General features: G+C 45.2%; 1 protein-coding gene across 1 annotated transcript in view; it reads right to left on the reverse strand.

Moving 5' to 3' along the window:
* Window positions 1–26392: 26392 nt before the first annotated feature.
* CATSPERE (catsper channel auxiliary subunit epsilon) overlaps window positions 26393–26536 on the reverse strand; it is a 68182-nt gene continuing 68038 nt past the window's right edge. Inside the window, exon 13 of the mRNA XM_034764996.1 lies at window positions 26393–26511. Coding sequence (XP_034620887.1) covers window positions 26418–26511 — 94 coding nt within the window. The 3' untranslated portion in view covers window positions 26393–26417. The remainder of the gene's footprint in view (window positions 26512–26536) is intronic.

The following is a 26536-nucleotide window of genomic DNA, read 5'->3' on the forward strand; positions in this document are numbered from 1 at the left end:
TCATCCTGGATGAGCACCCTATCCACTAGGCTGATGGTTATAAGGGAGGTCTTCCTGTTTTGTTTCAGGCCTTTCACCTGACTTAGGTGGTCAAATACGTATCTCCCCGCGTTTGTGGATCGCAAGCAGAGCTAGGCACCTATCTCCAAGAGAGGTCTGGGGCTTAGGACCCACTCCTCTGGTCAGTCTCTCCCATTGGCTAGCTTAGGTGGCTCCCCTCCTAGCATGCTGGCTTTGTGATTCTCAGTCAAAGGTGCCTGTCTCTCTCCATTCATTGTGTGGGTCCTAACTCAAGCTTTGTGCATTGCTGTGTTGTTCTAGGTACCTTAAAATTAGGCTCTGTGATGCTCAGCATCACAACAGCTAAGTTCCTTTGTGGACCTGGGACTCTGTGCCTAACTCCCAGTAAATGGCACCTAGACAATTTGGTAATACATGCTCTAGAAACTCTATTAGATTACAGGCGAGTCTCATCTTATGCGAGGGTTCCATTCCACGGTGACCGCGTAAAGCGAAAACCGCGTATAGTCAAAATTACATCGAGTGAATGGCAGGCGGAATTGCCTGCACTACAGGTACAGTATTTAAATTATTATTTTTTTTTTTTTGCTGACTGTATAAAGCTGAAATCGCGCATGCTATATGCGCGTAAGATGCGACAGACCTGTATACCCTTTTGAGCAAAAGGCCAAGGTCATTAACTAATGCTAAAAGCAGCTCCAGCTTTGGAAGACAGGTGGGAGAGCATCAATCTATTACAATTTATTGTTTAAAAAAGAAGAATCTGAGGTAAATAATTTCAGTTTATCCAAAAATACTAGTTGTAATCAATTCCCACTCTTGGGGATTAACAAAATCAGAGATGGGTCCATGGCAGCAACATTTCTGCCAAAAGCAGTCCCCATACCATAACTACATGGCCAACTACTAACCATACTCTGAGGTAGTGAGAATTGGAGTCCCATGACTACAAGAATTTGAAACTCCAGGCATGTATGGAATTGAGTTGATAGTAGTCAGCTCTGGACTGCACTGGAGACTTAGACAAACCAAAGGTTTGATTTGGTATTTTAGTTACAACCAAGGAAAATCAGACTAGCCGCCAAACATGGTGACCAAAGAAGTACTGCTATTTAGGTCAAAAAGAAAAGCTGGGGAAAAGAATCAGTTCTTTGCAGAGGAAACTATAATGAATTATCCAAAAGGCAGTCATGTTATGAGGAAAGCTGTGTATTTTCTGGACTGTAGGAATGGTGATGAACTCTGCTTACATCAGCTCATTCTCATTCCTTTAATCATGAGAAGGATTGGATTAGATTCAGCAAAACTTTAGAATAATCAATCAGAGAACTCACTCAGAACTTCTGTGGCTCCTTGTTTCCTCAAGAAATACTGAAGATCCTAGAATATATATTATCATATCTCTGAGCAGCACTTTGAGGAGGGCTCTCTCTTACCTGTTTCATAATACTAAGAAATTAGAACCATGTGGTAAGAAATACCTTCTACTAGCAGTACATCCCAGGGCTATCAAGACCAAATCAACCAGTTTTGGAAACAACTAGATCTGCAGTTTAATCTGCTAAAGATCTGAAGTCTACAAATGGAATGAAGTGGCATTGTTGGAAGCATGTATAGTCTAGGTGCAAACTATGCTAAATGAGATGTAACTAGCAAACTGTAGAATGCTAAAAAAAGTTCCCTTCAATCCTCTCATACTAGGTGTTATTATTCCTATTTTAGTAATAAGTAAACAGAGACAGAAAAATTAAGTGACTTGATGGCAGGGGAAGAGAGGAGCATTGTGAGCGTCTGAGTTAGGCAGAGTCTGCGAGTCGGAAGTTCTGAAGCTGGCTCTGGTACTAATTTGCTATGGGTCTTTAAGCGGGTCTCTAAGCATCAGTTTCCCCATCTCAAAAATGGAAATAGTAATATATATCTTCCACGTAGGGGTGTTGTGAAGTCTGCCTAAACAATGAATGTAAAGAGCTATGCAAGTGCAAAGTGTTATTAAAGCTAGTCACTGGCAGAGATAGAAAGAGACCCTGGGAGTTCCTGGCTACCACTCTGCATTCAATACACTAACTACACCATACTATCTTAAGGTCATACATGATCACTTTATGTTTTCAGTAGGAATGAACTGCTTTCACTTCAGGTCAAAAATTCACAGCTGCAAATTTTCAAGCCTCAATGCAAAACTTCTAATCGACTTAAATGTCAGAGGTGTGAATCATGCCAAATGCTCATGAATTCTTTGAGCCAGTTTTGCACCACTGTATTAGCTTTTATAATTTTCATGCCCAGCAGAGTGTGATTCTGTTATCTTGTATGAAATAAAATGATTGTAACCCTGTCCATAGGCTCAAACAATGAGCTATCTTTATTCATTAAATTGTGTGGATTTGTAATTGTACCAATCATCTATACCAACTAAAACAACCAATGCATTGAGAATATAAGCTTTTCAAAATAACTAACTTTGACAACTAGAAAATTTTGGCTAGCAGTGGAAACATGTCCTCAAATGGAACTACGGAAACTGATTAAAATGTTTTTTTTATAGTTTCTAATTGCCATATTATGTCTTTCAACTTTTTTACGAGATTAACCATTAAAGTAGATGATAAACTCTTATGATAAACTAGGCCACTCTACATTTTTATTGTATAAATTAACATTTTTATTAAGCACCAATAAAATCATACCAGTAAAATTCCTTCAGGAATATAAAATCAATTGCAACTTTAAACAATGTAAATTCTATTTCAAATGCTCAAGCAATACCTGTTAGGTTAGTAATAAAAATATTCAATTTACTGTGTCTGAATGTATTAAGTTACAGTAGCTGATGTAATTTGATTCTCTTTTGAAGCTTTACAAAATATAGTTACTTGAAGGAGCTGCGATGGGGTCTGTTGAACATCTGAGTTCACTAAAAGGTTACAAAATTTGTTTCAAGTTTGTAAACAGAAATCTAGTACATTTTGCATGCAGTTGCAGCTACCGAGATTCACATTCAATACATTACAACCAATAATATATTTGAATTGAAGATGTGATCACAGAAGTTTTCAGATCTGAGTAACTGCTATTTGCCATAACATTTATAATAGACATTGAGAATTATAGCTGTCAGAATATTTTAGAAGTAGCATTATCTACCAAGTCTTTGAAACATACTTTTTATACAAGGCTCTGATCTATTCAAAGTATAAGTGATTCTTAGAATCTGAGGGCCAGATCATCAGCTAGTATAAATTAGTGTAGCTACACTGAAGTCAATGGAGTTGCTCCAACATTCACCAGCTGACAATCTGGTCTTAACTGTCTTATGGACCAGGGGATTCATTGATTCATACTTGTGAAGGGGAGGCACTATTACCCACTCATGGGGAACGGCAGCTTTAAAATGCAACTAGGGTTTCACAGGAGCCCAGTCACTATACACCATCCAAAAAATATGTTGAATCAGCATATCTCCTTGCCCTAAACAGCGTTGCTCACTTTGGGGACTGCAGTGGCTGCATACAGGCCCTTGATAGAGTGGAAGTTTTGTACTGACGCAGCTGTCCCCCAGATTTCAAATTGCCAAAAGCCATGCAGGCTAGTTATGCTGATGAAAGCCAGCATAAATTGGGGCTGAATCAAGCCTAAAGATCATAAATGTATTTTAATTTAATTTGGTTTGAGAGGTGGCTACTAAGGGGGCCATAAACTGCCCTCCATCTACACACACACACACACACACACACACACGCAGGAAACCAATGGGATATGTTAAGCTCAGTGGTACAGCTGAAAACTAAACAGGAACTGGAAACTAAACACGAGTCACATTAGTCTTATATGAAAGGTGAAAAGCTTTTTTGTGAAAACAACCCTTAACCCATCCAACAACACTGAAATTATTTAAAAAGCCAATGTACTCTTACAGTTTCTTTAAACAGAATGCCATCAGTATGGTAGATAAATTATTGGTCCTTCTTCAACTCAGGTGCTGTCTTTCTTGTTTGATCTTGTTGGTCATGTGATGGGAGTTGATCAACATAAATGAGTGCTCGATAAATCTTCACATACCTGAAGTAGCTTATAACAAGGATGCCCCCAAAAATGGACAGTATGAGGATTGAAAAGCCAGCAACCTTACCAATGTTTGGACTGAAATACAAATAAGATTCGATTAAGAATAGATGTGGTAAATTTTCAAATTCTCCCCTTATTTAGTCAAGAATCTCTTTGACTTTATATTGACAGAAGACATAATTCTATTTGGAATGATGTCTTCTGAAAACTCTTAAAAATGATATGCATCTTCATGAAAATATAGCTGATTAATGATTAAGTTTCTCTTTTACTCTTCTTTATGGTCATGATGATGTAGAAGTCAAGAGCAAAATCCAAATGATTTTCTATAGAAGTCAATGGCAAGACTCTATGATTTTAGTGGGACCAGGATCAAACACTTTATAAAGAGGTGAGTGAGTACAATGGGAACACTATAAAAGTTCATTCTGGTTTAGAAATATTACTGGTTCCAGTGATATCGCCTATACTTAAAATGGGGAATACCGTTAGAACTGGAATGAAATTGTACCCTACCATCAGGCCAAAGGCTTGGATTTGGATATCATCTCTAAGATCTCATTACCTATCTGTAAGACTGGGAGTGTCACCAAAGGATGACAATATTTTTATTCCTATATAAATATTAAATAATAATAAATTACGTTTAGTTGTGGCTACTAGCAATTACCTTTCTACTATGCCATATGTACGGACTGCAAAGATTGTATTTAAGTCACAAAAACTGGAATATAAAAAAAGACTGTTAAATATTTTCTCAACTATAAAAATATTCAGAAAGAAAACACAGTATCACAATGAAACCATCTGGTGCCCACATTCACCCCACCTCAAGTACTAACTATAAACTTTATTTAAACTTGAATAAACACATTCAAATTATTTTTTAAAACCATGTACTTTTATATAACTTTCATAATTTAATGCAATGTTGTCAATTCTACTGATTTTTTTGTAAGTGATGGGATTTCACCTGGGGCTGGAGCCAATCTTGCAATGATGTGAGTTGCTTTAGCTCTCTAGTGAATTTCAGCCTCCTGGGGAAGATTAGCCAATCAGAGCTACTGCAGGAGCAAGCAGAGCACTCTCCCTCTACCCTCAGCAACCTGAAGCCATTTTCACAGGAGGGGAGAGGATAATGGGGAGCAGAAAGAGCCCAGCAGCACTGGGCAGCTCCACTTCCTCCTCCCTACTCCTCTCCTGTGAGCAATGGGACAGCTCCTCTGCTCCTTCCACCTCATCTGTTGTAATACCCAGCCTGAAATGGTTTGGGGAACTGCAGAACCCTAGGAGCTGCCCACCTAGTCTGGATGGGACTCTGCTGGAGCACCTCCATCCCCTTGGAGGTGGAGAAGGGGTGAAGAACCCCAGGAGGAGCAGAAGTAGGGATGGGGAGGCCAAACTGATGGATGGGGGAAATTGTTGGGGGTTATATGGGGACTAGTCAGCAGAAATGATGTGGGGTCTGGATGCAGAACTGATGGGGGCTGGGAGGGAAAAAAGATGAAAGGATGGGTAGATGTGGGGCTGGGAGGGCTGGAAAGAACTGATGTGGAGGCAGAACTGATGCAGGGATTGGTTCAGGGCTGGGAGGCAGTACAGGGTAACACAAAAACATTCTACAAATACATTAGAAACAAGAGGAAGACCAAGGACACGGTAGGCCCATTACTCAATGGGGGTGGAGTGGAACAATAACAGAAAATGTGGAGATGGCAGAAGTGCTAAATTAATTTTGTTTCAGTTTTCACCAAAAAGGTTAATAGCGATTGGATGTCTAACATAGTGAATGTTAGTGAAAATGAGGTAAGATCAGTGGCTAAAATAGGGAAAGAACAAGTTAAAAATTACTTAGACAAGTTAGATGTCTTCAAGTCACCAGGGCCTGATGAAATACATCCTAGAATACTCAAGGAGCTGACTGAGGAGATATCTGAGCCATTAGCGATTATCTTTGAAAAGTCATGGAAGATGGGAGAGATTCCAGAGGACCGAAAAGGGGCAAATATAGTCAGGGGTGAAAGTAAACCAGTACGGCGTACCAGTAAGAAGTGGCCGCCAGTACCTGCCTGTATGCAGCCAACATTAAAGCGCAGCCGCGGGAGCGCTTTAACGTCACTGCCCCTGTCCCCCCTCCCGGTGGCCCTGCTGGTAGGGACCCTACCGGCAGGGCCGCCGATGGAGTGGGATGGTGGTGTAAAAACTGGGTTTCTTAAGTCTTGAGAAGAGAAGACAGAGGAGACATAACAGTTTTCAAATACATAAAAGGTTGTTACAAGGAGGAGGGAGAAAAATTGTTCTCCTTAACCTCTGAGGATAGGACAAGAAGCAATGGCAGTTTAGTTTGGACATTAGGAAAACCTTCTTAACTGTTAGAGTGGTTATGCACTGGAATAAATTGCCCAGGGAGTACTTGGAATCTCCATCATTGGAGATTGTTAAGAGTAGGTTAGACAAACACCTGTCAGAAATGGTCTAGATCAGGGGTGGGTAAATTACGGCTGGTGGGCCAGAACCAGCCTGCAAGCTGTTTTAATCCGGCCCTCGAGTTCCCACTGGGGAGCAGGATCTGGGGCTTGCCCTGCTCTGGCACTCCAGCCAGAGAGCAGGGTCGGAGGCCACACCACGCGGCTCCCAGAAGCAGTGGCATGGCCCCGCTCCGGCGCTCCATCCGGGAAGCAGGGTCGGGGGCTGGGGCACACCGCTCCTGGAAGTAGCGGCATGGCCCCCCCGGCTCCTATGCGTAGGGGCAGTCAGGGGCCTCCACTCTGCACACTGCTCCCACCCCACATGCTGCCCCTGCAGCTCCCATTGGCCGGGAACTGCAGCCAATGGGAGCTGCAGGGATGGTGCCTGCGGATGGGTCAGTGTGCAGAGCCTTCTGGCCACGCCTCTGTGTAGGAGCCGGAGAAGGGACATGCCGCTGCTTCCGGGAGCCACTTGAGCAGTGCCTGAAGCCTGCACCCCTGAGCCTCTCCCTGCGCCCCACTCCCCTGCCCCAGCCCTGATCCCCCTCCCACCATCCAAACCCCTCAGTCCCAGCCCGGAGCACCCTCCTACACCCCAAACTCCTCACCCCCAACCCCACCCCAGAGCCAGTGCCCCCAGCCGGAGCCCTCACCCCCCCCGCACTCCACTCCCTCACCCTCACCCCCTCCCGCACCCTGAACTCCTAATTTCTGGCCCCACCCCGGAGCCGGCACCCCCCAACCAGAGTCCTCACACCCAACCCAATTTTCGGAGCATTCATGGCCCGCCATACAATTTCTATTCCCAGATGTGGCCCTCAGGCCAAAAAGTTTGCCCATCCCTGGTCTAGATAATACGTAGTCCTGCCATGAACGCAGGAGATTGGATTAGGTGACCTCTTGAGGTCCTTTCCCGTCCTACGATCCTATGATTCTGTGACAGGGGAAAAGGATTGATTTGGAAGTTGGGGGCAGAATAAATTGCTAGGAAGAGGATGGGCAGGTGTGGAGGTGAGAGCTCCTGCAGAGGGACCAAAATCACCTTACTCAATAAATTTGGGAGAATGGCTGACAGTAATTGTAACATACATAACAGCAAAGGCCAGGGGGAGTTCAAAACTCAAAAGATAAACCAAAAACACAATATAATTTTTAAAAATAAAATCTCATGATTTTGGGGGTTTCACTCATGATTTTTGAACATTTGGGGTTGGCAATATGGTTAATGTAATATTGATTTTTAATATATTGGGCATTACACTGACTTTCTGTAATGGTGTTGACTTCCAGGAGCATCCTGGGGTGAGTTTTGACACCTTCCCTGCTTTGGAAAAAAACATGTTGGACAATATTCATCCTGGCAGTGGCACTAGGGCTGGTGTAGGGCCTAATTTGTGCTCTAGCTGCTATGGGCCTTGTGCAGCAGGGAATAGCTGGGTCATAGGGACATCTTGGCCAGTGCCCATCCTGCCCTCAATCTGCACCTGCATTGGTGGCACCTGCATTGGGGGACACAACCCCTGTGCTAGTGTATCCTGTCAGGGCCTTCTTCAGGGGAGGTGCAGCCTGCACAAAGGGGCCATAAGGCAGAGATGAAATCCCTCCTTTGACGTTTTATTAATGAAATACCTCTATGAGTGTTCGGTATTTATGGAAAAAGCAACCGAGGGTCCTGTGGCACCTTTAAGACTAACAGATGTATTGGGGCATAAGTTTTCATGGGTGAATGCCCACTTTGTCAGACGCATGCGCATTCACCCATGAAAGCTTATGCTCCAATACATCTGTTAGTCTTAAAGGTGCCACAGGACCCTCGGACCCTCAGTTGCTTTTTACAGATCCAGACTAACATGGCTACCCCTCTCATATTTGACACGGTATTTATGGGTCTCTCTCACTATGTTTCAGACAATATGTAGGATTCGTGTTACTACATATTCCTAAATGGAATCCCTTATGGAGTTTATTAAAAATTTCCTTTACATTATGGGGAAGATAAAATGAGAAACTGAAATGGTTTATTAAAGGGAAGGCAAATATCCTTAAGGTATGGCTAACCTTTGATAAGTAACTGTAAAAATGTCATTGTGCAGTTCAATATTTCTTGTCTTTCAATGATTTCCATATCAAATATATTCAGTTCACACAAGATTTTTTTCTCCAAATACCAGCCCTACAAACTCAACCTGAGCTCTGAGAACCAAGCTGGGGTTTTCCATGCTCAGACATATATCGTCACCTTTAGGCCAAATTAGACCCTCTGTTACAGCTGTGCAACCCCACTGTCTTCAGATTATATTCTCAATGGCATTTATGCAGTTTAATTGTCATTCATAGATCCAGTTCACCAACTCCTATGTAGGTTAGTTCTGCAGTGCTAACAGGAATAACTTTCTTTTAGTCACTTAGCCTAAATTTGCAGAGATTACTCTGAATAAAAGGAAAGAGAAAATCTGTTAAGTAAGATGACATTTTTACAGTCACTTTAGGAAAAAAAAACTGGTTTGACTGTCAGATCCCAGATTTACACTAATGTAATTGAAATTACAATCTGGCCCAGTGGGTCCTGTTGTCAAATCCACATGTTGAAGGCCTCTTGCCTTCCTTTCCATAGAGGTAGGATGAACATTATGTTTATAGCAGCCTATACGGAAAATGACTAGAAATCTAAGAGGAAAAAATAATAGCTGCACAATGAAAGGGTTGAAGACCCTCAGAACCATATCTGAACCATCCATCAGTTAGAACTGGTAGTGGAAAATACCTGCAACATCTATGGCCAAGTGATACCTCAAACAAAATAATTTTTTTAAATGACAACAGTGGTTACTTTATTAATCTTAATCCTAAATCAATCATTAAAAAGACTTTTTACATGTCAAAAAAGAAATATTTAACCTGAAATTTGGGTCCACTATCTTCACTCTGAACACATAAATGCCACTGTACTCAGTAGGCCAAATGACAGAATTGTAACCAGAGTGGTTCAAAATTTGATACCGCTGATTTAGGTCTCCTAGAGGTCCAAGTTCAGATTCAAAGCAGGATTTGTAATTCTGAATAGAAACAATAAAGGAGATTTTTTAAACTAGCTTTGACAAACACTTACACCTACTTGTCTGAGTTTCTGGACTTGTAATTACCTGCCTGCCTCTCTCTCATCTATCTATCTATCTATATATGACAAAGCAATAACTCCTTGGAGGTTGGTTTCACAAGCTCTATATACTTAGCCAGCTATGTTGGCTAGCAAGGAAGGGAGAAACCTGGTTCCCACACTTTCCTTGCCTTGTTTCAAACTGTCTACACCCTAAAATAAACTTGTTTAATTTAAATCTAAACCAACCCAGTGTTGTATCTGAATTGAAGTGACAGGGATTCATTAACTCCAGTTAATGTGGCAAGCTGCTGGGTATTTACCCTTTAAAGGAGCAAGCAAACCTTCTTAGCCCTCTGAATGCTCCAGGAAAGATCTGGACATTTCAGAGCAGATAGTTTGGGGAAAATTCAGGACTGGGGGTGTGTTGGAGTCACTTGGCTAGTAGTAACCAAAGCTGGTAGATGCCAGAATGAGGCTGGGGTGTAACAAGGAAGCTACTGGAATCAGAGTGCTGAGCCAGAGCTGCTTAACAAACAGACAGTGCATGCCAGTCTGCTGGCTGTCAGCAGGGCTGGCTCCAGGCAGCAGCAAAGGAAGCAGGTGCCTGGGACAGCCAATAGAAAGGGGCAGCACTCCGTCCGTTGTTGGGGTGGCACATCTGGGTCTGCGGCGGCAATTTGGCGGCGGGTCCTTCAGTTCCTTGCTTCCTCTAGGGCGGCAGCTCAATCGCTCCGCTTCTGTTTTCGGTGGCAATTCGGCAGCGGGTCCTTCCCTCCTTCTCTTCCTCTTCGGCAGCACTTCGGCGGCAGCTCAGTCGGGTTTTTCTTTTGTTTTCTTTTTTTTTCCTTCGCCGCTTGGGGCGGCAAAAAAGCTGGAGCCGGCCCTGGCTGTCAGTGTCCAGGCTATGAGCCACAGCAGCAAAGCATTGAAGGCACCCAGAGTTACAGGGCAAGTGGTAAAACAACCACACTCCAGAACCAGGGCCGCCCGGGGGGGGGGGGGGGGCAAGTGGGGCAATTTGCCCCAGGCCCTGGGCCCTGCAAGAGCCCCCACGAGAATGTCGGAGGCTCCCCCCTGCCCCCGCCTTCACCTTCCCCCATCCCCCGGCGCCTCAGTGTGCCACGTCCAGGAGCTGCCCTGGACAGTGCTGCAGTGGCGTGGCCTGAGCTCCTCCCACTCAGAGCCACATGGTAAGGGGGCACGGCTCCGAGCGGCGGGAGCTCAGGTCCCGTGGAGCCACGCCACTGCAGCGCTGTCCAGGGCCGCTCCTGGACGCGGCGTGCTGAGGCTCCGGGAAAGGCGGGAGTAAGCAGCATGGTAAGCACCTCTGAGCCAGACACCCTCCTGACCCCTCCCCCACAGTCCTGACCCCCAGCTCCGAGCCCAGTCCCTCTGAGCTGGACACCACCCTGACCCCACTCCCCCCACAGCCCTGACCCCCAGCCCCTAGCCCAGCCCCTCTGAGCCGGGCACCCCCAACCCCATCCCCACACAGCCCTGACCCCCAGCTCTGAGCCAGGCACCCCCCGACCCAGAGCCCAGCTCCCCACCCAGCCCTGGGCAACAGCAGCGCCACCCTCAGGCAGCGACAGCCCATTGGCACCAACCATCACCATCACCCAGAGACAGCTCCATTATGTAATTGCAAATGTATACATACCATGAAAGCATTTAATGTTTTTAAATAATGTATTTCGTGTATTTTCAAATTATTAAAAATGTATTTCACTGGTTATTTTTTACATTTCCAAATACATGTTACTATAGTATTGCAACTTTTTTTTTATGAAAGGGGCCCCCGAAATTGCTTTGCCCCAGGTCCCCTGAATCCTCTGGGCGGCCCTACCCAGAACATGACATAAGGGAATGGGTTCAGACAGACCAACGGGCTGAAAAGGCCTGGGGACATAAGGGCATTCAACGTCAACACTGAAACATTAAAAAAAAACAAAAAAAACAACAACCACGCAATAGAACTAACTTCCCCTACATCTGGAGATGCCCAAAACTTTTACCCCCAACCTGAGGCCTCTAATTGCCCTGGTGGTGCACATTAAGATGAGATGCACAGCCTGGTGACATGGCTGTTAGGTGGCTGCTCAGTCTGGACCTCTGGCCTGGTGGAATATATTGCTCCTCAACTACTCAGCCTTCAGCTTCTCTAGGAACATATGCTAGTCTAAGTGCAAAGTGTTCACTACCTTTCCCAGTTCAACTGTGTCCTTTTCCCTTCAATCATAGTCCTTTCCCCAAGCTCATGCACCCTCCCACCTAGGGCAACACAGTCCTTCCTTCTTTCACTGAGCCCTCCCCACAGCCCTCACTCTCCCAACCACACACTCCTGCCAAGATAGTGCCCACCCCCAAGTTCCTCCCAACTGTCCAGGAATCGTCCAGCTTCTTGCCCCTCTGAGCCACTGATCTTCCAGGACTTGGCTGCTCACACTTAAGTGCTGATTACAATAGTTTAGTGAATCGGAATCATACGAATGCCCCTTTGGCCCAGCAGAAAGCCAGTTTGGGGCCTCATGAAGTGATTTTGTTTGGATGAGAAATCAGTGAAACAAAATTGAGGTGTAATTCTTTTATACATAGAATTATATTGGTGAAGTCCTAGTCCCATTGAAGTCAATAATGAAACTCTCATTGACTTTAATGGGGCCAGGATTTCACCTAAAGTTCTGTTTCTCTGAACATACAGCACACATGCTTTTGTAGAAATCTCAAGCCAGACTCCAGCCCTGTGTCCAAGAAACTGCTGTAACAGGGTCACACGCTGCTGCCTCACTCTAACTGCTTAAACACACAGCCTTCTTACAGCCCTCAGCCCCTACATTTGTGCCTGGGGAGACTCCATTAGTTCCACACTTTCCCTCTGGCCACATGGCTTGCCATATCTCTCAAGGGTTAGCCCCTCCCTTGTGTCCAGCTGTTTACCACTACAAAAGAAATTCAGTTGCTCGTAAAGCTATACAATATTTTAGTACACTCATTTATTTTAATGATGTTTGTGATTGTCTTTCAACCAGACACATGACAACAAGGGGTTAGTGTCTTTCGGAATAACAATATCCTTCCATAGCATTGTCAGATAATTACTGTATTGCCATCTGACTTGTATTCCAGTTGCTCCATCATGCTTTAATTAGACTTCCCCCTCCCCGAGATACTAATAGTGTGAGAATGCCAAGTAAGACAGCTGCAGAGTTCATTCATATTTTTCATAAACTATTTGTAAACATATAATTTCCTACCTGTGGCCCCCATATTTTGTCTAATGTACTGTTTTCATGTTCCTCAAGCATTGAAATCCAACTCTGTGCTTCACGCAAACAACCCACCTATTCAAAAGAATTCAAATGTACAAAATAAAAAAAATATTAGTTCTCTATCCCTGTGTTATTTTCTGAAGGGTAATACAGTATTTACATAGGTCTTGGGCATTGTGGTTCTGTATATTTTATTTATCTTATATAGCTCCTATAGTGAAAGAACCCCGGTACAAATCTAAGGCAACAAAACATACTTGGGGAAAGACTCTGTCCTTAGGGGGTACATTGTTTTAAAATAAAATATTGGGATAATAATATTAGGAATAAGAATGTTAACATCAAGTAGGGCTTCAAGTTTCAATAGCTACCTGTACTGATTGAAGTAGGCAGCACCGATGAGAATAAAATAAATGCTTCTTGAAGGGAGCCAAATTAAATGGGCTTGACTTGACCATGATATGTAAATAGCACTAATGTAAATTGTAGCCATAGCAAAAATACATTCTGAGAAGGAAAAGGAACAAGTGGACTTGTAGCCCTTACAGCATCTACAATGTCTGAGCTGTGCATTCTGTCAGGAGTTGGTACCAGAAAGGCAGTAATAAAAAAAGAAAAAAAAAAAAAGAAGAAGGGGACTGACACATTGAAGCACTTAGGATATGTCTACACTGCAATTAGACTCAGGCTTCCGGGGCTTGGGCTAATGGGCTATTTAATTGCGGTGTAGGGTATAGATGTTTGAGCTCGGGTTGCAACCTGAGCTCTCACTCAGACCCTCCCACCTCGCAGGGTTCTAGAGCCCAGGTCCATCCACCTGAAATGTCTAAACCACAATTAAACAGCCTCATAGCCTGAGCCCCATGACTCTACATCAGCTCACACAGGCCAGCCATGGGTTTTTAATTGCAGTGTAGACATAGCCTTAGGAAAAATGTACGGTGTCCAAGAAACAATGAGACATCAAAACAAAGTGGGATGCAACACAGCTGAGGAGCCAGACAGTGACCCTCCACAGGTGCTCCTTCATCAATCATGGTCATTCAGGTACTGACCATTGCAGCACTTAGGACTATACTCTGATTTCACTTATATAAGAAGGACTACATCCCAAGACTCCAGTCCCCATAACATTATGGCTCTTTTATGAACTGTTGTCAGAGGAATCCAGTCTGCCGTCCTCTGAGCTCCCACAATCCCATACTATGGATGAAGATTCAGCAAAAGGTAATTCAGGTAAGAGGCCTGAACCAAAGCCATTGAAGTCAACGATTGATTTCCATTTTTTTTTTGTACCAAACCCAATGTTAGTACTGTCTTGCTTTAGTATCTTCCTGCAGGGGTAGGGATGATGATGTATTGAGCAGCTATGCCACACAAGCCACGGCTTTTCTATTGCCAGCCATTTCCATCTTCCAAACTGTGAAGAGTCAATTCTGCTAAAGCTCATCCCTATTTTTGCCAAATTCTGGCCTAGTCTAGCAATAATTCCATTTCCTAGCCTTCTATACATTACTTTGACAGCATGATTTGACTTTGAGTGTCCTGGGGAGCATGTCACTCTGCTTAAAAATGAAAGGCTATATTCTGTTTTCCATAGGCGGCAACTTCTCCAAGTGCCGATGGGTGCTTGACACCCTCCCTCACCCCCACCCCGACTCCACCCCTGCCCCGCCTCCTCCTGCCCCTTCCCCACCCCCATTCCAACCCCTGCCCCAAATCCCCACCCCAGCCCCGCCTCTTCCTCGCCTCCTCCTCTGAGGGCACCGCGTTCCTGCTCCTCCTCCCCCCTCCCTCCCACAGCTTGTTATGCAAGCACTGGGAGGAGAAGCGGGAATGTGGCGCACTCAGGGGAGAAGGCAGCTGTGAGCTGGGGTGGGGGTGGGGAGCTTGGCTGCTGGTGGGTGCAGACCACTCACCAATTTTTCCCCGTGGGTGCTCCAGCCTGGGAGCACCCACGGAGTTGGTGCCTATGCTACTTTCAGTTATATAGAAATTGCTTTTCATAGGATTGCATGGGTATTACTGAGGGCAGAATTTGACTTCAGAGATTGCAATGATCTCTTTTTAAGAACAGGCTAGATAAACACCTGTTAGGTATGGTCTAGGTATACATAGCAGGAAGGACTAGATGATCTCTTAAGAGCTTCCCAGCCCTACATTTCTTTGATTCTATATGAATAATCCTATATTCCCATTTCCCCACAAACAGAGGGCAGACTTCAAAACTTCAGGATGGTTTTGAAGATTCACTTCCTGAACCATACTACCATGCACATAATTCTTTTTTCTTTTCTTTAATTACCTCTTGATTTTTATTCATGTGTTCAGTTTTGAACAATGTATGCTGTTAAAATCAATAAATTAAATGCTGAAAGTTACAAGTAATGAAATCTGCAACTACTATACAATACCTCCATTCTAACAGGGTGATTCAGACTGAAGATGACTGAACATGTATAAAAACAAGCTTTACCCAACTGCACTAGGGTGACCAGATAGCAAGTGTAAAAAATCAGGACGGGGGTCAGGGGCTAGAGGTGCTTATATAAGAAAAAGCCCCCCAAATTAGGACTGTCCCTATAAAATTGGGACATCTGGTCACCCTAAATTGCCACAATATATAGTGACAAATATAATCTACATAAAAAGATGTCTTACCTGCTTCATAGATGAGTTGTAGCTGTAGTCACTTCTGCCGTGAACCTCCCATAATATAAAATTTGCCTCAACTGTTTTAACAAATGTGCTGCCATCATATCTATAAACAATATAGGTATAATATAATGCTTCAGTAAAAGTATATAAATGAGCAAATACCTCTCACTCCATGGCCCTGGTGGGAAACATGGACAGTGTGGTGCTGCTGTGCAAAAGGAATAAAGGACAAGCAGGGAATGTACAGCCCAGAGCAGAGGTGGGCAAACTACAGCCCGTGGGCCACATCCAGCCCACGTGACCGTCCTGCCTGGTCCTTGAGCTCCCAGCCAGGGAGGCTAGCCCCTGGCCCCTTCCTTGCTGTCCCCCCTTCCTCGCAGCCTCAGCTCGCTATGCCACCAGCGCTCTGAGCAGCAGGGCTGCGAGCTCCTGCCGGGCAGCATGGCGCTGTGGCTGGCTCCGGCTGGGCGGCACGGCTGCCAGTCCTGGAGCTCTGAGTGGCATGGTAAGGGGGCGGGGGGTTGCATAAGGGGCAGGGGGTCCTGGGGGGCAGTCAGGGGACAGGGGGCGGTTGGATAGGCATGGGAGTCCTGGGGGGGGGGCCTGTCAGGGGGGCGGGGTGTGGATAGAGGTCGGGGCAGTCAGGGGACAGGGAGCACAGGGTGTTGGATAGGGAGTGGAGTCCCAGAGGGGCAGTCAGGGGACAAGGAGCAGAGGGGGTTGGATGGTTTGGGGGTTCTGAGGGAGGCAGTCAGGGGGCGGGAAGTTGGTGGGGGCGGATAGGGGGCGGGAGCCAGGCTGTTTGGGGAGGCACAGCCTTCCCTACTTGTCCCTCCATACAGTTTCGGAACCCGATGTGGCCTCAGGCCAAAAAGTTTGCCCACCCCTGGCCCAGAGGCTTTGCTCTGAGGACTCTCTACACAACAGTGCACTGTGGGCAAATAGAATGCAGCATCATGGGTGGGACCAAAGGATCTTCTGCAGTGTGGATATTCCTTCCTCCAGCACTAAGCTGGCTATTGTTATGCTTGCCATTCAGCTGGAGTAGCCACTACAGCTTCAGAGAACTATGTAGCGCTGTGGGAAGGAGTCCTCTTGCCACACAATATTTCAGCTTTATACTTACAAGGCAATTTCAGGGTTAAAAGGTATTGCATAATGAAGATCCATTAGGCAGCCATACTTATCCCAATCATAATTTACCATCTAAAAAAGAAAAGTTGTGGTAATATACTGTATATTTGTCTATATTTCTTCTTTGCATGTGTAACCCACACACCTTCTAGGTGTGGTGTTGTGTCCCATCTAATGGCACTGAGACCACTTAGAGAGACAGATAAAAGGAGTCTGCTCTACAGCCTTAGCTAACAGGCAGTTGGCTTTTAGCTCATGCTGTAGAGACTCATGCACTAAGCTCCAAAGGTCCCTCCTTCAATCCTGTCCGTCTGTCGGCGTTGCACATGCACACTCACATCAACTAAAGTAAAACCCGGTAACTCTCTTACCAGGTCTTCAGTTGTTGGATCCCACAGATATTCCCTAGTGTAAGGAAAAACTTATTGTTGGTTTTACACCTTTTCAAACCATATTCCCCTCTTTTCTGGTATAAAATGGATTGGATTGTTTAAGTAGGCAGATTTAAAACTGAGCATGCAATTTTCTTCATGGTTTAAAAACATGCGAAACAAGCTTTTCCAAATCCCCCTGCTATAAAGTTGTAAACTCTGCCAGTTGTAATGTATATCATTAGACATCTTAAAGAGACATCAACTTAAAAACAACACTTGCATCTGACAATCTGTAAGCAACTACTGTTATAAGCATTACTCATAACTAGTAACTAAAATAGCTCTTTTTCCTCCCAACTTTCGTCTCTTAGAGCATGTGGCGGCTCTCCTGGCCCCATTGAATTCAATGGGAATTTTGCTATTGACTTTAGTGGGCCATGGTTTCACTCCTTGTGTAGAGTCACTTTCACTGTATAGTCATTTGAGGCTTGATCATGTTACTGTTGAAATCCAATGACAGAACTCCCATTAACTTCTATGGGTGAAGGATTAGGCCCTTAGTTGTTTTCCCTGTTTGTGTGGATATGTCAGACAGCAAAATTGGAGAGAAAAACATTTTAAAAAAAAATCGGATGATGGGATTGGATCAAACACAAAACCTGTGATGGGGACTAAAGGACAGGTGTAGTAACAAACTACTTTTAACTAGATTTTCCTCTTTCTTTCTTTCTTTTTTTTGGTTGACTAGGTTTCAAGTTGAGAATGTCTCTTTACAAATATTTAGAATACTAATTTGTTTAAAGTAATTGGTATTGCATTGCTATGCTGAGAAAGAAAATAAAATTGAGATTAAATACATAAATATTGAAATATTCTAATTTTCCCACTATTTTTATTTATATATATATATTTTATATATATTATATATATATATATATATATAAAAATGTGGCTTCCTGCATTTTCATATATAAATTATATCTAAAAGGTCCTATATTTCTTTTTATGGTCATTTAATAAATCAAGGTTTCTTACCCAGGTATTTTGTAAGTAGTAAAATTATGTTTGATACAGGTTATAGCTGAAGGTCTGTGGAAATAAAACAGATGATCAGTATAATTTAAGGGTTTTTATTTGTTACTAAAGTAGTGCATGAAAATGTAAATGACTGAACTCATCATGCTAGTATTGTCTGAGAATTATCACTGTCCAATATTTGTTCTATATTTTGACCTCTATTCACAAAAACTTTCTCAAATGCTTTGATAGAGAAAATCTGGCCCATATTTAATGTCTCAATCTGGCCCCTTTTTCACCACTCTGGCAGTGCAAATTGGCCATACACTGGTCACATCTGGCAAGCTGTGAATTCCCTCAGCAGAGAGAAGTTCTCAATTGACATAGAGCCAGCATAGCTTAACTGGTTCTTATTCCACTTTCTCTCCCAGCCATGTCTTAGGGAGCATGCCAAGTGGGGGAAAGGGATGAGGCTGAAGTGCCACTGTGGTCTGCCTTAGGGGGCCCTTGCCAGCTGGCATATGTTAGAGCAGCCCTAGTGCTGCTCTAATCTACTCTGGAGCTGAAGCTGTGCAGAGCAAACTTTAATGGATCCAACTTCTCATCTGCACTGAGCACCTATTTCAGTGATAAAAATTAGTTATTGTTGTTCTTCGAGAAATGTTGCACATATAGGGTTGGTCTACACTCGGGGGGGGGGGAAATCGATTTAAGATACGCAACTTCAGCTATGTGAATAACGTAGCTGAAGTCGAAGTATCTTAGATCGATTTACCTTGGGTCCTCACAGCACGGGATCGACGGCCACGGCTCCCCCATCAACTCCGCTACCGCCGCTCGCTCGGGTGGAGTTCTGGAGTCGACGGGGAGCACGTTCGGGGATCGATGTATCCCGTCTTAACAAGACACGATATATCAATCCCCGATAAATCAATTGCTACCCGCCGATATGGCGGGTAGTCTAGATGTACCCATACATTCCACTTAGGTATGTGTGCGTTCCAAGCACAATCACTGGAAATTTTTCCCTTAATGGAACCCGTCAGGGTGCCCCCTGCCAGTGCATGCCAACAGCACCAGTATAAAGCGTCCAGCTGACCCCATATCCCCTCAGTTCCTTCTTTCTGGAAAACTCCAGTGTAGAGGGGTCTGGGGGACTGGTTGTGGAATAGACATGTTCAGCGCATCTCAAAGAAGAACAGTTATGGAGGGTTAGTAAATGTTTTTTCTTCTTTGAGTGATTGCACACGTGCATTCCACTCTATGTGAAACCCAAGCAGTTGAATAGGTGGAGGGATTGGAGTTCATGGACACACAGTCTGCAGAACAGCTTGACCAAATTTTGGCATAATCTCCGGAATGCTGAGTGATGTTGTAATGGAAGGAGAATGTGTGCACCAATGACCAGATTGCTGCTTTACAAATGTCCTGAATAGGAATCTGCGCTAGGAATGCTGCTGGGGATGCTTATGACCTTGTGGAATGAACAGTCAGGTTAGCTGGTGGCGAAACGCTGACCTGCCTGATCGTAACACATGCGAATACATGAAGTAATCCAGGATGAAATGATCTGTGAAGAGATTGTGAGACCCTTTATACTGTCAGCTACAGCTATGAACAGTTGAGTGGACCTTCAGAATGGTTTAGTTCTTTCTATGTAGAAAGCTAGGGTTCGTCCATCCAATGAGTAAAGACGTTCATTCCTATTTGCATGAGGCTTTGGATAGAAGACAGGTAGGTAGAGTGCCTGATTGCTATGAAATTGTGAAACCAGTTTTGTGAGAAAACGGGGGTGAGGATGTAAATACACCTTATCCTTAATGAAGACTGTGTATGGAGGTTCTGATGGGAAGGCACGGAGTTTCAAGACCCTTCTGGCCAAAGCGATGGCGACTTAGAAAGCCACTTTTCAGGAGAGATACAACAAGGAGCACATTGCCAAAGGTTCAAGCAGTGGCCCCATAAGCTTTGATTAGACCAGGTTCAGGTCCCAGGGGGAACAGGTTCTTACTCAAGGGTACTGTATAACCTTTCTAGGCCTTTGAGGAATTGGACAGATATGTCATCTGAAAAAATTGACCTGTTATCCACCCAAGGGTGGAAAGCCGATATCCCTGCAAGGTGAACCTTGACAGAGGAGATTGCTAAACCTTGCTGTTTCAGGTGCCATAAATATTCAAATATGTCTTGTATGGATGAATGCATGGGTGAGACTCCATGTTGGGATGCCCAAACAGAGAACTGCTTCCACTTCAAGAGAGGAGGGCTGGTGGAGTGCTTTCTACTACCAAGTGGACCTGACAAACTTGCTCTGAGCAAGCCTGCTCTCTGAGATTTAGCTATGGAGCTTCCAGCCATTAGATGAAGGAGGCTCAGGTTTGGGTGGAGCAGCTGACTGTGGGCCTGGGAGATCAGGTCTGGATGCAACAGAAGTGGGATTGGAGTCACCACTGAGATGTCTAGCAGAGAACCAGTGTTCACAGGGCCATGCTAGGTCCATCAGAATAATCTGGTCGTGGTCCTGCTTGATCTTTAGCAGCACCCTGTGCATGAGTGGACCAAGATGTAAAGCATAGTAAAGTTGTCCCACCCAAGGTAGTAGAAAGGCATCTACGATATAACTTGAACTGTGGCTTCTTAGAGAGCACAACTGGTGACACTTTCTGTTGTACTTGTTTGCAAATAGGTCTATCTAGGGAGTCCCTCACTGCTGGAAAACATCTCTCACCACATCCAGGCAAAGGGACCACTCATGGAGACTGGAGAAAGACCTGCTGAGGTGATCTGCCAGTTTTGCGTTCCTGGAAGGTAAGAGGCCTCAAGACTGATTGGCTATGTAAAACTGCCATAGCTGTATTGCTTCTTGACAAAGGAGGGAAGAGCAAGCTCGTCCTGGCCTGTTGAGATAAAACATGGTTGCAGTGTTGTCTGTGAGAACAAACAAGTTTCTGCCCATAATGTGGGGCGGAAAGGCCTGACAGGCAAGGACAACTGCTTTGAGTTCCCTGACATTGATGTGGACTGATATTTCTGCCAAAGGCCTTGAGTTCTATGGGGAGCTCCCCACCCCAGCACTGATGCATCTGAGACCAGGGTCATTGATGGTTGAGGGCGCTTAAAGGGGACTCCCACACAAACTGTAAGCAGATCCAACCACCAATTTAGAAAGACAAGAACCTGTGGAGGTACCCGTGAGTACAGATGGTGGCATGTTGGCGAGTACATGGAGGCCAGCCATGTGTGGAAAGGTCTGAGGTGCAGCCTTGCGTGTGGTACCATGTATGTGCACAAGGCCATGTGACCTAAAAGCCTCATACAATTAATTTCAGGCTGTTGTAATTGGATGACCTTTGAGGTGTGTTATTAGGGATCTGATTGATTGGAATCGCACCCCTGGAATGGGTAGAGTTGAGCACTGCCCCAATGAACTCTGTTCTCTGCAGTGGAGTGAGGGTAGACTTTTATGCATTTATCAGAAGGCCTAGGGCCTTGAATGTTGACTGGATGAGTTGAATGTTGGACACTACCTGATCCCTAAACCGACCATTGAGTCGACAGTCGTCTAGATAAGGGTAGACCTGCACCCCTAACCTCCTCAGAGGTTATGCCACCATACATTTTGTAATTGTATGCTAACATATATTGGTAATTTGAGTTGTTCACTACATATCTGAGGAACCTTCTGTGGACTTGGTATATCAACACGCGAAAATAAGCATCTCTTAAATTGAGGGTGGCATACCAGTCTATGGGAATCCAGTGAGGGGATAAGGGATGCCAGGGTGACCATGAGGAACTTTATTTTCTTGAGATGGGTGTAAAATTGGTGAGAGACCTCTCTTGACTTATGGGATTAGGAAATAACGGGAGTAGAACCCCTTCCCTCTTAAATTCTGCGGAACCTCTTCCATGGGTCCCACCCAAAGGAGAGATTGAACATCCTGGACCAAAAGTTCTTTGTTAGAGGGATCCCTGAGGAGGGATGGGGAGGGAGGGTGGAAAGGAGGGGTAGAAATAAACTGGAGGGTGTATCCCACGGGACTACAGGAAAGGTGGTTTGCAAATAAAGAATAAACAGCGTCTAGCATCATGGAAACCGGTATGGCATTCTTGAGCACCCCATCAAAATGCCTGCTTAGAACACCTTGGATTCCTGGGTGGGGCAGACATTAACATCCAAGTAGAAGGGGGGTGGCCTATGCCTAAAACCCCTGATTTTCTTCCTCTGCAGATCCTGATGGCCAGCCAGGGCAGAGTACCAGAAGGGTTGAGTCTTTTAGACCCTGAAGCTTCGCATCAGTCTGTTCCAAAAAAAGTGAAGCTCCTTCAAAAGGCAGGTCTTGAAGTGTCTGCTGGACCTCCTGAGGGAGGTCCCAAAGAGTATAACCATGAACTCCTGCGCATGGCAACTGCCAAAACCATGGACCTGGCTGCCGAGTCAGCTGCATCCAAAGCAGATTGTAAAAAGGCCTTCGCCGTTGATTCTCCCTGGTCCACTAGAGAGGAGAACTCATGCCTGGCCTCTTGTGGGAGCAAGTCCTTCAATTTCTGCACGGAGTCCCATATGTTAAAATCATACCTGCCCAGCAGCGCTTGCTGGTTTGCAATTCCAAATTGTAACTTAGGGAAAATGGCATACTGGGCAAAGTTGCCCGCAATGCTTCCCTCAGTGACCCAATGCCCCCTACGCCTGGGCAGCCAGCTTGATCCCCTCCATGCCTTCATCACAGCTTGACCATGGCTGAGGCACTGAATGGAGACAGAGCATTGACAGCACCATGCCCCAACCCCCTTATGGCCCATCGACACACTGAATGGAGGAGGGGCTCCTGCAGCAAAGCAGATCCCACCCCAGAGCTTTAGGGGCCAGAGTCCCCTCCCACTGAGGCACTCACCATGGAATCTGGGGGAGCCCAGATCCTGAGGTGCCAATAGGACAAGGAGGTCTGGTCTGTATCCCAGGGTCCAACTGGAGCCCTGTGATGGGGTGTACCTACCTCGCACCAGCCCCAAGAGGTTTAACTCGGCTTTGCGGGTTGAGGAAGCCCTACCCCTCCGACCCTGCTGGGCATGCTCAGCAGGGAGGCAGCATATAAAAGGTAGCAGCCCCGCTCAGTCTGGGCAGGCTGTGAGCTCTCTCTAGAGGCCCACGGCTTGCAGAGTGCCAGACAGACTCTATGTTGCCCAATGAGCCCCAAGAAGGGGCTGCACTGGTGGGAGCTTGGCCATTTGAGGACCCCAGAGACCCAGTGGAACTGGGAGCTTTGACGAGGGGGAGAGGGTAAGAAGCAGGTCAGGGGACTTAAACTTTCTGACAGTGAGTGAACTGGGGAACCAGTCAGGGTGTTTCGGTAGGATCCCTGCTGACTCAGTGGTCAGCACCCCCACCACCGACAAGGCCCTGGGCTGGGACTCGGAGAAGCAAGGAGGGCCTAAGTCCCCTTACTCGGGGCGCCACTCCTCTAAGTGACGCCCAACTCCACCAATGGGCCAACAGGCTATGCAATCCCACAGGAGGTGGGATACTATGACGACTCTGACCATTGGGCCACATTGCCCCTTGCAGAAGGTCCGTTTACTGACTCTGGCCATTGGGCCATGCTACCCTGACTAGAAAGGCCTCCTTATTGATGTCAGCCAATAGGCCAAACTACCACAGCCCTAGTAAAGGTAATTAGTATAAGAACTAACTGGCTACGATACTGCCTTTACCCTTCTTTTGGACCACACATGACCTGACACCCCGTGGTGGGGTGCACCTACCCCATGACAGGCCTCTTTCCCCCAGACTCACCAGGCAGGAGAAGATGAAGCTAAGTGTGAGACCGGAGGGGGAGGGAAGGAAGAAAGAGGGAGAGACTGGGCTGCAGCCAGATGGGGCCTCAGCTGGTGGCACAGCCCTGTGTCTGGGATGCACACAGAGCACCAAGGCTGGAGGTAAGAGAGGCTGGCTCAGCACTTAACTTCATCTCTGGGTCCCTGAAGAAGCAGCTGTCACAGCCCCCCGCTGCACTGCCCCGTGCACCAGCCACGCACATGCCCCAGGGTGGAACAGCCAGGCCAGTCCACAGGGGGAGAACCATGCGCACTTGCTTCTGGCCCGAGGACTCTGCGCTCCAGATCAATTGTGCCATTGTGGTCAGTTATGGGGCTGCTGGAGTGCCCAGTTGGCCTACCTGAGGCAGGTGCAGCCTCTGGCTCTGCTCCTGCTGCCCCCCAGTGTGCTCCTGGCCAATCACTTGATGGTACTCCTGTACCTGGACCATGGATAAGTGGAAATGTCTAGAAGAGTGGCAAGAGCAGCTCCTTGGATGGGAGAAGTAAGACCCGATCTCAGACTTGAAAGATGATGAATCTCTGTCAAGTGACAAGAGTGGTGCTGTTCCCACTGGTGCCGGAGACTGGTGCCATGGTGGAGATGTCCACACTGTGGCAAACATTGCTAGGCTGTTTTTTCATTAGAGCCCCTTGACTATGGAACTTAACATTTATTGAGCTTCTGGTTATGCTACAAGGCTCATCTATTTTTAATTCTTGTGTAGAAGGAGATGACTGAGAGTTGGTATATTAGGGGATAATGTGTATTTTAAAGCTATTTTTTTATTTTTGGGTTTTTGTTTTGGGGTTTTTTTGCACTAAGCAGAGAAGCTGAATCTATGTATTTTGTCATGTACATTTTCTAAAAGGTGTACCCAGCAGGGGAGAGGTATTTTTCTTTTAATTATGTATAAAACCAATATAAAGTACAACATTTTACAAATGGGATAACTGAGGCATATTAGGCTAACAATAATACCTTATTAGCATTTATTTTAACTTCTGTTTTAAAATGAAAAACCAGAAGTAATAAAAGATAATTAAAACTTGCCTCTGAATGACAATATGCCTTGATGGAGGACAGCCAACAAAAAAATGAGTTAGCTGAAAAGAAATACATTATATTACATACAGATCTATATTGTGACAAGATGGCCTATGTTCGTATGGTGGGTCCTGCACTTTTCTTGGGGGCCTAAGACGCCACCCTTTGCCCCTGCTCTTGTGTGCTGAAAGTCCCGGTAGTGGCCCGGGAAGGTGGTAGAGGAGGGAAGAGGGGGAGGGGTCTGGGTTTGCTCCTCGCTCTGAGTCCTGGCCCCTCTCAACCCCTGTGGGTCTTACCCTCTTCCCCTTGGGTGGGGTTACCCTCAGTCCTTAGACGCTGGGGGAGGGAGTCTTCCTTACTTCGGTTCTCTGGTCTTTGCGATCTCACAAAACACTTCCCAGCTCCAGTCCTCTCTCCTTCCTCCTCTGACTGCCCGAAACAGGAGGTTTTATTAGGTTCCTGATAGGGCCTTAATTGACTACAGGTGCTCCAATTAACTTGTAACAACCCTCCCTAGTCTACAGGGAACCACGCCTTAATTAGCCTAGGGCTTATATATTTCCCCTCGACCACTGCTCCCTGGCCCTCCTGTATCACAATATATATATTATTGTATATACTACCATATACATAATTAATGTACATCTACTATATACATAATTAATTTACATAAAGTTAACCAATGAAAAAAGGTCAGGCTGAGCCGTGATGGATTTTAGCACAGAATTACATACATGCATATGTACAAACAGGGTAAGTCAATTTGATATATGAGTCAAAATATATATCTGTTGCAATACAAACTGCAGTGTTTAAATGTTTATGCTTTTTTATCATTAAAAGACAAGACTTAAGCCTAAAATGTTTAATATCCTTTTATTATTAAAAAATAGTTCAATATATAAGTTGATTCCAACTGTCTAAGAGCACATTTGAACTATCTGGATAATCAGTGATTTGAATTATGAGGCGCTCCACTCCAAAAGCTTAAAAGTTCCACAGGAGCTTAGCTTCAGAAGCCTAGAGGAACTTTTGAACTTTCCAAAAATAGGCCTTTGTCCTCAGAACTTGAGGAGTCTGAATAGAGGCATTGATGCTAATGGGGGCCAGCAACTTCATCTAGATATAGGGGCAACTCTACCTCTCTCTATGGCTTCCTCCTTGTCAAGGACACAACATCACTTTCCCCATCTTGAACACTTTCTCACCAGCACCCTGCTGTGAACCCTCCCTCTTCTGCAGCTCTACTTAGGCAGCATACAGAAACCTTTGGAAGATATAACCTTACTTTAGTTAACTGGAGCCACGTTCATTAGCATTTATAGCCTAAAGACGAAATCCTAGCCCCACTGAACTCAGCTGTAAAACTCTCATCAATATCAATGGGATCAGAATTTCGCCATAAGAATCTAAGATGTAACGCCACCATATTTTAGCCAGATAAGTTTCTCAAGATACAAAACTTACCTTATTGTTTGTTGCACACATTTTTGCAGACCTACTAGGTTGTAGTTCAACTGTCATAACACCTATGGATGCAATTCTACATGGGACACCCCCCCCCCCCA

The sequence above is a fragment of the Trachemys scripta genome, chromosome 3 (genome assembly GCF_013100865.1).
Source record: "Trachemys scripta elegans isolate TJP31775 chromosome 3, CAS_Tse_1.0, whole genome shotgun sequence".
In the NCBI taxonomy this organism is placed as follows: Eukaryota; Metazoa; Chordata; order Testudines; family Emydidae; genus Trachemys; species Trachemys scripta.